The 13,764-nt window shown below is 41.0% G+C and overlaps 1 protein-coding gene across 3 annotated transcripts in view; it reads left to right on the top strand.

Annotated features, from left to right (window-relative positions):
• The window catches only part of LRP2 (LDL receptor related protein 2), a 198,633-nt gene that overhangs the window by 149,651 nt on the left and 35,218 nt on the right, over positions 1 to 13,764 (top strand). For all 3 annotated transcript variants that reach the window (XM_045033909.1, XM_023259431.2, XM_045033910.1), the window contains 10 exons: positions 955 to 1,471; positions 2,822 to 2,974; positions 3,492 to 3,662; positions 5,308 to 5,531; positions 7,417 to 7,594; positions 8,561 to 8,757; positions 9,676 to 9,921; positions 10,549 to 10,671; positions 11,670 to 11,789; positions 13,027 to 13,143. In XM_045033909.1, coding sequence (XP_044889844.1) covers positions 955 to 1,471; positions 2,822 to 2,974; positions 3,492 to 3,662; positions 5,308 to 5,531; positions 7,417 to 7,594; positions 8,561 to 8,757; positions 9,676 to 9,921; positions 10,549 to 10,671; positions 11,670 to 11,789; positions 13,027 to 13,143 — 2,046 coding nt within the window. The remainder of the gene's footprint in view (positions 1 to 954; positions 1,472 to 2,821; positions 2,975 to 3,491; positions 3,663 to 5,307; positions 5,532 to 7,416; positions 7,595 to 8,560; positions 8,758 to 9,675; positions 9,922 to 10,548; positions 10,672 to 11,669; positions 11,790 to 13,026; positions 13,144 to 13,764) is intronic.

Below are 13,764 nucleotides of genomic sequence, written 5' to 3'. Positions count from 1 at the left end.
TTGCTTGTCTATCAGAACGCAAGGATTTCTTGGTATATAAGGTCAGTACACAAACATTGTTCAGCTAATTCATCAGTTGGGCAGTTATTATAGAGAATGGAAGATGAACAAATTCATACCATTGGTAGTTAAACAGCATTGTTAAACAGGGCAAACAGTGTTGGTTCTCTTTGAACCCTTGAAATGACTTGTTGCCTGAGCTGTCCCTCTGCTAGGATTCCTTTGCCTATTCATTTTCATCCTCAGGTGACCGAAGGGGAGAGTTTGAAACCCCCTCTCACTCTAACCTCCCCAGGTAAACCAGTTGAGCATTTATAAAACATAGAATTAATGGGAACATGTTATCTTCCCTGCGTAGTTTCTGGGTGAGCTTGGCTATGTGTCACAGGACCAGCTACAAGTACACTTAGGAGGCTGCTGGCCGGCTCATCCTATCTTATGAGAGCCAAATGTCTACATCTCTTCCCAGCTCCCTGTCCAGTGATGTCGCCCTGGTAACCTGGAATTGGTCATGTGAGAGAGTCATACCATGGAAATGGGAGATGCTACAAATCATAGCATTCCTCTACCTACCCGCCCCCCCCCTCCCCGAGATGCTGTTTTACCAGCATAACACCTGCCAGGCTCTTTCCTTTTGCTCTTCTTTCTCCTCTCTCCCGCCATTTTACTTTTTAAATTATTAGTTACAAGGAGAGTAGCAGGTATAGGATTAGAAGTCAAACTTAATCTTACTAGTTATATTAGTTGTTCAAACCACCAGTGAAGCATTAAGTAGGGGAGGAAGTTGAAAAATGGTGACTTTTGAATAATCTATGGCCTTTAGAAAGCCCTTATTGTCTGTCTTCCTTTAGCATGTTTCATTAAGAATTGGGCCGTCGAGTGGGAAACTTGACCCATTATGGTGGGTCCTTGGTGGACATTTTAGCTTCTCTAACACCTGTCTTTTACTTACAGGTGTTAACGAATGCAATGACCCTTTACTAAGTGGCTGTGACCAAAACTGCACAGACACCCTCACCAGTTTCTATTGTTCTTGCCGTCCTGGTTACAAGCTTATGTTTGACAATCGGAGTTGTGATGATATTGATGAATGCAAGGAGACGCCCTTTGTCTGTAGCCAGAAGTGTGAGAATGTAATGGGTTCTTACATCTGTAAGTGTGCCCCAGGCTACCTCCGAGAACCAGATGGAAAAAGCTGTCGGCAGAACAGTAACATCGAGCCCTATCTCATTTTTAGCAACCGTTACTATTTGAGAAATCTAACTCTAGATGGCCATTTTTACTCCCTCATTTTGCAAGGACTGGGCAATGCTGTGGCATTGGATTTTGACCGAGTAGAAAAGAGACTGTATTGGATTGATGCAGAGAATAAAGTCATTGAGAGAATGTTTCTGAATAAGACAAACAGGGAGATAGTCATAAACCACAAACTACCAGCTGCAGAAAGTCTGGCCGTAGACTGGGTTACCAGGTAAGAAAACATGGAGGGGCTTTTTAAAAGTTAAAAGGGCTTTTAAGAAATATTATAGGCAATGTTTTCAGCTTTGTAAAAATATTTGTTTGTCTATTTATTTGAGACAGAAAAACAGAGTGAGCAGGGGAGGGACAGAGGGAGAGAGGGAGACAGATTCCCAAGCAGGCTCTGCACTGTCAGCTCCGAGCACAATGTGGGGCTTGAACTCAGGAGTCTGAGATCATAACTTGAGCTGAAACCAAGAGTCGGACGCTTAACTGACTAAGGCACCCAGGTGCCCCTGTTTTTATCTTAGTAGAGAATTGAATCCAAGCTTGTGGACACCTCATTCATCAGGATTCACCCAACTGAATTAACTGGCAATGCTTGTAGATTTATGCATACTCATTTCCTCATTCTCATCCTTAAAAGGATGCTGCCATGCTAATAGTTAAATAGTCTGAACATCCAGGTTTGTTGGAACAGGGGTCCCCTCTTGCAAGGAGACACTCATTCTCCTTCCAGTTGGAACTGACCATCAGATCTTAAATGACCCTCAAATTCTAGGGGGCATTGAATCCTTTGCTTTAAGACTGGTGAAAGTCGTGAACCTCTTGCTGGATAAAAGCACTTAGAACATTTACACTTGCACAACTTTGCATTGGTTTTAGAAGGTTCATAGATCCCTCAAAGCCTCACCTACGCTGATGGTAGATTAAGGACCACAGATTAAGAATAGAAAATAAATGGATTTTACTGAATAGCAATATATTTAGAACTGAAATATCCTTGAGGTAGAAGTTTCTAAAAGATTCTAATAAGTGTCTGAAGGTTCTTAAGTTTGATTAAGTAAGATTGCCCAGAATAAGCAACTCATTTTGTCAGCCTAGTCTGACAGGGCCAGGGAGGGGTAAGGTTTCTCTGTATCTTAAGGTTGTCATAATTCAGAGTTCCTTTGCGCGGTCTCAATAATTCACTTAGACAAGTCTGCTTCCTCGGCTTTCTCATATGACACTAATTGCTTTCCCTTCTGTGACCCTGCTCCTCTAAGCCTTTACATTGCCTGAGAAGGATGCCCTATGCTGCATTAAGAAAGTAAAGCCAAAATCCTTATTCGAGGTGTGGCCCCAGAATTCCCTATGTGACAATCTCTTTAAGGTGGGAATTGTAGTTCACAATCTTGAATCTTCTGTTGCCTCATCGCAGGAAGGTTAGTTTCCTGTTTCCCCTTGCCTCTGTTTTCTTGGGGGAAAGTGCCTTCTAGCAGCGGTCTTTGTGATTCCACCATAGTACGGATAGGAAACTTGGTAGCTAAACCGTTTAACAAGCAAAATGGCTTTATCGGTAACTCCTGGCCTTTCATTTCAGAAAACTCTACTGGGTGGATGCCTACCTGAATTGCCTCTCTGTCTCTGACCTTGATGGTCGATACCGCCGCAAGTTGGCCGAGCACTGTGTGGATGTCAACAATACCTTCTGCTTTGAAAATCCCAGAGGAATTGCCCTCCACCCTCAATATGGGTATTGTCTCCCTGTCATCTTGGGCTCTTCTCTCATGCCCTTATTCTGCCTCTGTAACCAAAAAGGCTGTTCACATACTTATCTCAAGGCCAATATCTTGCTGGGATTTGTCTTCTGCTTTTCTTAACTGGTAAATGGTTTAGTTATAATGGGTAGAAGCATGGCGTACTCAAATGATATTCATCAATTGTTCTGTTTGCTATGACATACCATTTCACTTTTCAAGTCACCTGTTTTGGCTGCATGCAGAGAAAATTGAGGTTAAAAAAAACCCCAAAACACCACCTCTACTGAACTCTCCATGTGAAACCCACTGAAATCCCCAGTTAATCATGTTCATTCTTGAGCATTTCCTATACATCATCCTTTTTAAAGATTGTTTTCTGTTAGTTCTCTTTCCTTTCTGAGAGACTCTGTAGCATGTCAGTTCTATGTCTCTATTTGGAGAAAAGCTATGTCTTTTGGCTACTGCCTTCTTTCGGCTTCAAGGACTGACCCTTTGTGTTTTTTCCAACAGGCATGTCTACTGGGCAGACTGGGCTCACCGAGCATACATTGGGAGAGTAGGCATGGATGGAGTGAATAAGTCTGTGATTATTTCTACCAAGATAGAGTGGCCCAATGGCATCACCATTGACTACACCAACGATCTACTCTATTGGGCAGATGCCCACCTGGGTTACATTGAGTACGTACAGAAAAAAGGATAAAGTAAACTGGGCAACTGTTTATTCCAGGGCTTCTGTTGCCAGTGTGTTATTCCCAGGCAGCTTCTAACTGCCTGTGTGTTAGAAGTCACTTGGAAGTCATTTCTAAACAAAACTGCCTATAGGCAATTCACTGAGCTCTGTGGTTATGGTATAGTAGAAAGAATGTGAAGATTAAAGCCAGATAGATTAGGTTTTTGTCCTGGTGCTTTCATTTCTTATTGCTTTTTCATCGAGGAAATGGAGGTAGTAAACTCTCCCTTATTATAGACAGCTTGGTGCTCAGCTCGTCTTAATTTTCTTATCCCTTTTTTAACCTGTTTTTTTTTTTTTTTAATTTAATGTTTATTTTTGAGAGAGAAAGAGTGCACGCGCGCGCGCATGAGTTGGGGAGGGGCAGAGAGAGAGGGAGACACAGAATCTGAAGCAGGCTCCAGGCTCTGAGCTGTCAGTGCAGAACCTGATGTGGGGCTCAAATTCACGAACCGTGAGATCATGACCTGAGTTGAAATAAGACGCTTAACCGACTGAGCCACCCAGGCACCCCTAACCTTTTTGTTTTTATTTATTTTTTTTTTAATTTTTTTTCAACGTTTTTTATTTATTTTTGGGACAGAGAGAGACAGAGCATGAACGGGGGAGGGGCAGAGAGTCCCTGGCTGAAGTCGGACGCTTAACCGACTGCGCCACCCAGGCGCCCCCCTTTTTGTTTTTAAAATTGAGACATATAACATTGGTCAAGAAGGTCTTGAAGTTTTCCTGTAAGTTACCATAAGTTATCATGTTTTGGAGATATTTTTAATATTGTATGTCTAACATCAAATTTCTTAGCTGCTAGCTCGTTCCACTTCCCATTTGAGTTTTAGGGTCTACTCTAAAATTGATATCAGCATTTTGACATAGACTCACAGCAATGAGCAAGGCAATAGAACTGGAAGGACCTGGAAATCTGGCCATAGATGCTCTGTGATATCTTGAAATCAGAAAACCTCCTCTGGAATTTTATTTGTCTGGAAAAGTACTCATCAATAGTGCCCGAGGAATGATTCATAATAAATGTGCTGCCAGGGTATGCAAAGTGAAGCCTTCAGGCCTATACTTTCACTCAGTTAGTATATTCCTTGCAGGTGACACTGAGAACCTCGCTGTCTCTTAAGAATAGCTTCTCCTCAGAAATGTTCGTGAAAAGGCAAAATCCCAGCTTTATATTGCTATCCTCTGATTTCTTCCAGTGACTTAGGAAACAAAAATTATGTCCATCCCAGGATATCAAAAGGATGTTGAATGGAGAACATTAATGTAAGAGGTTATAAGCCTATAAGAGCTGAACCAGCTGCATCTGCAGCAAAGCAACCATGGTTAGGATTTAGGGATTGTTGAACTCCTGTGGCTATTCCTATTTTCTAAGCATGGCTCTTTCAATTTTTACATCTTGTGTTCAGCTAAAATATGTTTTAAGTTTGGTTTTTGTTTAATTAGAGTCTAAGAGTTTCGGGGAGGATCTGAGTGGGCTTCAGTTACCACTAGAAGGTAGAATTTTATTAATTGATTTTTCAGTTCATCTATCCCTAAAGCTATTAGAAGAAAGGAGTTAGCTTCATTAAGTGACTCTTCCTCCCACCCTAGGTATTCTGATCTGGAGGGCCGCCATCGACATACCGTGTATGACGGGACACTCTCTCACCCCTTTGCTATTACCATTTTTGAAGACATTATTTATTGGACAGATTGGAATACAAGGACAGTTGAAAAGGGAAACAAATATGACGGATCAGCTAGGACTGTCCTGGTGAACACAACACATAAACCGTTTGACATCCACGTGTATCATCCATACAGGCAGCCAGTTGGTGAGTACGTGACTGAGAAGCCTGGCCCAGTTGCTTTAGTTTCTATGCATGCCATTCTTATTTCTTTAAGCATAAACATAATTTATAAAGAGAATGACATCACTTGTTAGTGTTTCCTGCAAAGCATATGGGAAAGGCTGCTTATAACTTTTTTTTTTTTTTAATTTCAAGTTAGTTAACATACAGTATAGTCTTGGCTTCAGAAGTAGAACCTAGTGTTTCATCACTTACATATAACACCCAGTGCTCATCCCAACGGGTGTCCTCCTTGAAGCCAATCACCCATTTAGCCCATTCTCCCACCCACCTCCCCTCCAACCCTCAGTTTCTTCTCTGTCTTTAAGAGTCTCTTATGGTTTGTTTCCCTCTCTGTTTTCATCTTATTTTTCTTTTCCTTTCCCTATGTTCATCTGTTGTGTTTCTCAAATTCTGCACATGAGTGAAATCATATGATGTCTGTGTTTCTCTGACTTATTTTGCTTAGCATAATACTCTCCAGTTCCATCCACCTTGTTGCAAATGGCAAGATTTCATTCTTTTCATTGCCGAGTAATATTCCATTGTATTAACATACCGCTTCTTCTTTATCCATTTATCAGTTGATGGACATTTGGTCTCTTTCCATAGTTTGGCTATTGTTGATAGTGGCATATAACTTTTTTTTCCTTAACATCTGGTTTATTCTGGGCTTTTGTTTTTAATAAGAATTAACAATTGTTATGTTGCTGTAGTTACTGAGCTGAAGTATTTGGTGAGAGGACTGAAGTATTTTAAAGTGGGTTAAAAATATCATGACATTTCACCCCTAAATACTTAAGAAAGCACCTTTGAAAAATAAGGGCATTTCCTATGTAACCACAATAAATAGTCATTCCATAATACCAATCTATTAAATGATTGATTTAAAGGAAATGTTTAAAAGAAAATTACAATAATTATAAAACATCATTTATTAAGTGTCTATTTGTGTATGACACTTTATGTGTTAAACATATGTTATGCTTGTCATCTGGAAGGTAATAATGTTAAGAGCAACACAGTGTCTCATAAGTTAGGGAAAATTTTTTCTTTTGAACTAATATTCCTCATCATGTCGTTAAAACCATTGTATAATGTAAAGATAATCTAGCAAAGGTCTGGAATATGCTTTGGGGATAGAATGGATTTTGTGGGCCTGCTTTGTTGTGGTGTTTTGTTAAACAAGATAAACTTATAAGTAAGGAAAAATGAGAATTGGCAAAATAAGGATATTCAGGTCCTTCCACCCCCGGAAGTGAATACTTTTGATATTATTTAAACAGAAGTTCAAATTAGGGGCGCCTGGCTGGCTTAGTTGGTAGGGCATAGACTCTTGCTCTTGGAGTCTTGTGTGTGAGCCCCATGTTGGGGATAGAATTTACTTAATAATAAAATATAAGTTCAAATTAATCTTTACCTCCAAGTGATGACCCAGAATATTAGTAAAGGTGCTACTGCACAGTTTACCTGTTCGCTTCATTCTTGGCCATACTTCTATTGCCCATATTCTCAGAATGAAAGAAAAATTTCTAGCATCTGCTAGAAATTAAAACTGTTAGGTTCTGGGCACATGAACTTAAGCTGAGTTCCCCACCTGATCTCCAAAGACTTTGAGAAACACATATTTTCTAGTCCTAAACACCAGTGGGTATGCCTTACTTCTGGTAGCACATAGATCAGTTTTCTCAAAGCATAGCATTGCTTACACAGTTCTACCATCTGTCCTATTTATGAATTTTTGGAAAAAGCATGTAACTGGGATAATGATTTTTCGTATGAGAGGTGACTAGTTTGATTAGGTGAGCAGTCAGCTCACTTGTGCTTGATATTTTAAGTGAATGAACATATATTTTCCTTCTTTCACTAGTGAACAATCCCTGTGGGACCAACAATGGTGGCTGTTCTCATCTCTGCCTCATCACAGCAGGAGGAAATGGATTCACCTGTGAGTGTCCAGATGACTTCCGAACCATCCATATGGGTGACCTCAACTTCTGCCTGCCCAAGTGCTCTAGCACCCAATTCCTGTGTGCTAACAATGAAAAGTAAGGCTCTCGCTTCCCTCACCCCACTGCCTCTCCATCCCTGTGGACACCCATTGAACTTCGAGGGTCCAAAGGATGGGAACTTCCTAATAAACTCAGATTTTGGGTAATTAATGTGGTTCGTTCAGAATGCACCAAGACTCTCTGTCTCCAAGTTCAGATAATATCTCCCATGAATAGAAGCTATTTATTAACCAAAAGGTCATACCTACATATGCAAGTATTTATATTTTAGAGAGAAAGCAAGCTGTGTTTTTTGTTTCTAATAAATTGTTCTGGGTATCAGGCCCAAGACTGTGTATGTGCACACTGAAAAATAGTCCTCAAGAGTTGTAGAATTTCTTTCTTTCCCACTCATATACTGGCCTAGCTTCTTAGTTAACTATGCCAGAGGATCCAGGATTATACATTTAAATCCATTTTTGATCATTTGTGTCTGTTACAAAACATGCCCACAGGTTATTTCCCTAACAATGGCTGTAGGCCACTGATGACTGAGTCAGGGGGAGGTGTTAATTCAGATGATGGCATGTAAGATTCAATGGCAGATTAGTCTGCTTAAGTAAAATATATTAGATTAAGGATCTAGCATATGCCTATCTTGACCTAGGCTGTCAATAAATGTAAGCGCCCTCTACCTTTCCAACCAATACCTGTATGCCTTTTATGTCACCCCAGCAGATATTGCCAACCAATTCCTGCTACCAGAATCACAACCCCAAACACACACTCCACTGTCTTCTGTGGCAGGAATTTAATCGTTAGGTCAAAGCATTTTTTCCAGCATGCATTTGAGTCTTAACCAACCTGTTCCATCTTATCTAGTTAGTTATATTTTCTCTGAAAGTACACCACAGTAAATACTCCTGCGTATTATCACCTGGGATTCAGGTTTGACATCTTCTCTCTGGATAGCCTGTCCTACCAAGTGTTTTGCTAAGAGAAGTGCTGCGTTTTGTCTGTCAGGTGTATTCCTATCTGGTGGAAATGTGATGGACAGAGAGACTGCTCGGATGGCTCTGATGAACCAGTCCTTTGCCCACAGCGCTACTGCCCATTAGGCCAGTTCCAGTGCAAGGATGGCAACTGTACCAGCTCACACTTCCTGTGCAACGCTCACCAAGATTGCCCTGATGGCTCTGATGAAGACCAGATTCTTTGTGGTGTGTTGAATTGCTTTATGCCTTCTTTGCCCATTTCTTTTTTTTTAATTGTTTTTAACGTTTATTTATTTTTGAGACAGAGAGACAGAGCATGAACAGGGGAGGGGCAGAGAGAGAGGGAGACACAGAATCTGAAAAGGGCTCCAGGCTCTGAGCTGTCAGCCCAGAGCCCGACGCAGGGCTCGAACTCACGGACCGCGAGATCGTGACCTGGCTGAAGTCGGACGCTTAACCGACCAAGCCACCCAGGCGCCCCTCTTTGCCCATTTCTATAGCAGATTGTGTGCGATTGCGATTCTGTGGGGGTTTTCTGCATGCCGTAACCCAAAAACTAGTCCACAGTCCTAGAAGAAATGTCGCGTCCATACTATATTTTTATAAAGTAAGGTCTTTATAGGGCAAACAGTTGAGGTAGGTTGTATGTCATCTGCATTCCGTGATTCTTTACCATGTGCTCTGCATAGAATCCTCCTGGGGTGCTAACATTGAGGGCGAAATGAGGGTTTCCCACTCTCATTTTAAACAAGGACTCTCGTGTGTAATATTTATTTGTGTTTTCATTTTTAAAAGCCAAGAAGGAAACCCTCCAAACGAAAAACAACACATTAATAACAACAAACGTGAAGTTTGAAACACGTTGTCCATTAGGAGAACAGGGAGAGGAGAGGGTGAATTTAGTATGCCATCAGAGAGTAGTCTTGAACCCCTAATTCTGCATGCCAGAGAAGGATATTTATGAATTTGGGAGACGGTCATAGTCAAAAGAGTAACTGACTATGTAATTGTGCTGGTTGACAATAAGCGCATTAGGACATGAGTCCTCTGAAAAGAAATTGTGATCAGGCTCTCCAAGATCCATCAGCGTAAATTAGGAGCTTCTTTTCCTAACACCTTGCAACGCAATGCCCCTGCTTGCAGAGCATCACCGCTGCGAGTCCAACGAATGGCAGTGTGCCAACAAACGTTGCATCCCAGAAGCCTGGCGGTGTGACTCGGAGAACGACTGCGGGGATAACTCAGATGAAGATGTTTACAACTGTGCCAGCAGGATCTGCCAGCCAGGCTATTTTAAGTGTGCCAATAACCACTGCATCCCTCAAGGCTGGAAGTGTGATGTGGACAATGACTGTGGAGACTACTCGGATGAGCCGGTGTCAGAATGCAGTAAGTGGGAGGGACATGCATGACCCGGATCAGGAAACCAAGGGGCCCCTGCTTTGGCCCCATGGCACACTTCCTGTTGGCTCTCCCTGCTAACTCTGGCACTGCAAGGCCAAGTATGGCTTGCAGGTGGAACCAGACCCAGTTTTGAAAGTGTCTGATTCCTCCTCTCGAAACCCCGAATATCTTACTACCCAGAATATTTTGTATGTTTAGCGCTTTCTCATTTGAGCCTTAGGGCAACCCTGTGAGGTAGGGAATGTATTACCAATTCCCATTTTACAGATGAGGAAACTGAGGTTCACATTAAGTGGATGATCACATTTGTATTTCGTGGTAGACCTGACACCCAGGTTTCTTTTTGCTTCAAGCCTGGTTCTCCCCCACTCCAGCCCCCATAGTTATCCTGTAACACAAATGAGTGATACTGGGATAGTGAGGAAACTTAAGACACTTTCTGTTCTTGGTAAATAGATCACACGTAAAACAGACACATGTTGCCAGAATTAATCCAGTTGGTAACATGATAATTGTTACTCCTTAATATGACAATGGGGAGGTATCTTTTGGTGCTGCTTTCATGCAGGACTGAGACTTCAGTTCTGACTTTGCTATTTCCTCTCTTTTCAGTGAGCCATCGCTGTGACAACCATACAGAATTCAGCTGTAGGACGAACTACCGCTGTGTCCCACAGTGGGCTGTGTGCAATGGTTTTGATGACTGCAGGGACAACAGTGATGAGCAAGGCTGTGGTAGGAGGGGCTGCAGGGGTTGTGGGGGGAAAGCAAGAAAACCTAAGTGTCAGGTGCCATTTAGGAGATGAGAGTGCATTTCCCGTGTCATTATTGTTCGTCTGTTTAGCTCTGGAACAGCACCTTCTGATAACATGGTACATTTTTGTAGCATTTTATCAGATAATGGGGGGGAGTTTAATTTATATCATCTTAAATGAAATCCCATCCCAAAGGATGTTGTAATTGGGCAAGATGTTAAGATATCAGGAACTTATACAATTTCTCCTAAATGTGGCATCCTTATTCACACTTGACAAGTTTAAATTGTCTAATTATATAGGTTGATTAAAATTGACGGAAGGATGGTACAGAAAAGATGTGGTATCTGTCTCTAGAAAAATAATTCATCATCAGAGTATTTCTTGTCTGAAGATTTTCATATTCTGAATTGTCTCTCTGTCCATACCATCTATTAGAAAGCTGAAGTCACCCCAGCAACATTGACAGAACTTAGGGCAAAAGGCCCAATGAATTAATAGAATCTGTCCAGGTTAGCCATATACTTTCACTTGAAACCCAAATGTCTGTGAGTGTATATGCCAGGCTTAGTTGGAAGAGAGTAAGGAAGATAACAGGTTATTTTAACACCGAATTTAATAACACTGAATTTAATCCACTAAAGGCAATGAGATGGAAATGTTCTATTAGCTCGTGGCATCACTTAATCTTCCTTTCCAGGCCTTTGTTGCAAATTTACAAGCCAGATACCAGTTCATTTTTTGAGCAGTTTCTATGAAAGAGAATGAATCTAATTTGTAGCAGTTTCAAGTTTAAGTAGGATAGGTTCAGGTTAGCCAAAAGAGGGATATTGATAGTGTATGTTGCTGGCGTTCCTCTCTGGGAGCTTTGAGTCTATGGTAGCATAATTCTCAGATTGTCTCGCAAGAAAGCCAGCACTACCTTGGCATTTCTTGACCTTTGGCTTCTGAAATCTTGGCAATGACTGTGCTTTGTAGAGGAGAGGACGTGCAAACCTTTGGGAGAATTCCGCTGTAATAACCACCACTGTATCCCTCTTCGCTGGAAATGTGATGGGCACAATGACTGTGGAGATAACTCAGATGAGGAAAACTGCGGTGAGTGTTCAGGGTTTTGTGTGCCACTAGAGCTGTGATGCTTGTTCTTTTTGTCCATAACTCAGTTGTCTATGCCATTCTTCCTCGATGGGTAGGATGACAATGACCTGACCTCTTGCTTTCTGCTGACTGCTACATTTCTACTTTTTCTTTGGATAAAGACATAAACATCTCCTTTTAAGATGCTTATAATGAAATTTTGGGGAGCAGGATGTTTACCCAAGTATGTTTTTTGCTTGTTAAATTTATTTATATCTAACTTTTTCTACAAAGAACTTGAGGTGACTTATAATAAATCAAGGACAAATATAACAAGATAAATAGAATAGAAAGAAAAAAATCAGAACGAAGAGAAGTTAAGGAAGGAAAGGTGCTAACCCAAAGACTTTGCTTCTTGCCCCAAAATGGCCTTAATAGCAGAGGAAAGAGATCTTGAAGGCTAATGGTTAAATGACTGGTCAGGTTTTAGTTCCTCTCTCCCAATGAAGGTGCTAACTACAAAGAATTGGATAGGGAGGTCAAGAAAAGGAATCCAAAGGTCTGGATCATATCAAACTCGATAGTCAGTCTTGAATAACTGGATGCATTCTGAAAACAACTTTGAGACCCTGCCCTGAACGTATTATTAGTGATTCATGATATACATGTCAATTTCAGATCAACTAATACGGAATGCATTCTTTTTTTTTAAGTTAGCCTCACACTCAGTTTGGGCGTGAACTCACAACCCTGAGATCAAGAGTCATATGCTCCACTGACTGAGCCAGCCAAGTGAATTGTAATATGGAATATATTGTAACTTTGGTCACCTTTTGGAAATAAGAAGTGATCACCGTTTGCCATAGGCAATTGAGAGAATCAGAATGCTGATTGCACCTGCAAATATCAATTGGCTAAAAACTTCTTACATGAAATTGTGATCCACCGGAATTTTAAATTTGAGAAAGTTCATGTTTAATTCTGTTGGAGGTTATCTAGACTATCATGAAATCAACAGTTATCTTGAGATTAAATCATATTTGGACAAACCTCTTAATAAAGGTCATTCTTTATATTCTTAAAATTGAGTTAGAAGGTCTCATTTTGGAGGGCAGACAGTCGGCCAGCCCAAGCAAATTGCTAGGACTTGGGACACAGGAGTGCCTCGCACACTGAGGGTATTCAGGCCAACTCACAAGTCTGTCTTCTGTGTGTGATTCCTGGTCCTCACTGATGGCTCTGTGGCTTTCCTTTTCAGTCCCCCGGGAGTGCTCAGAAAGTGAATTTCGTTGTGATGATCAAAGCTGCATCCCCTCTCGTTGGGTCTGTGACCATACCAACGACTGTGGAGACAACTCAGATGAACGAGACTGTGGTAACTGTCAGAGCGCTTTGAGAGGCTTACCAGGGGTTGTGGTAGTAGGGTCAGCATTGTTGACAGAAGTAGGGACTTCAAATGCGACTTTATATGTTTTTTCAGGGTAAAACAATTTTTTTTTTTGTAATTTGTGTTATATATAAACCTTAGCATAACACAGTACCTTCTGTTCTGTATTTTCTATGCTTTTATTCTTAACTTACAGCAGTCTTGATTAATACAAGGGGGAAATGGCAAGAGATTTTTAAAAATCTCATTTTAACTTAAACATTTCCTAGGAGCAGACTTCAGTCTGCATTGTCCTTATAAATGATAACAACAAATACATTTTTTCCTACTGCTCCCCAGAAAGTGGCCCTCAAGGATATATTACTGTAGTTCCCTGGTATAGAGGCCAGAGGATTAGAATAGGAATCATAAACCCCAAGTGATTTTTTTATAGCTCTTTACTCATTAAGGGTTGGGTCTGGGGATTCAGATTTGTGAGAGAAAGCTGGAGATTATTTAATAGACGAGAGATAGGTTGTTGAGTGGGGAAAGTGTATTTTTTGAGAGTTTATTCATTTGCTAACCACAAGTTGTGCATTTGCTGTGAGCCAGTCACAAAGTTTGGATAGT

This window comes from Felis catus, chromosome C1 (assembly GCF_018350175.1).
Source record: "Felis catus isolate Fca126 chromosome C1, F.catus_Fca126_mat1.0, whole genome shotgun sequence".
Classification (NCBI taxonomy): Eukaryota; Metazoa; Chordata; class Mammalia; order Carnivora; family Felidae; genus Felis; species Felis catus.
This window is presented reverse-complemented; position numbering and strand designations above follow the sequence as displayed.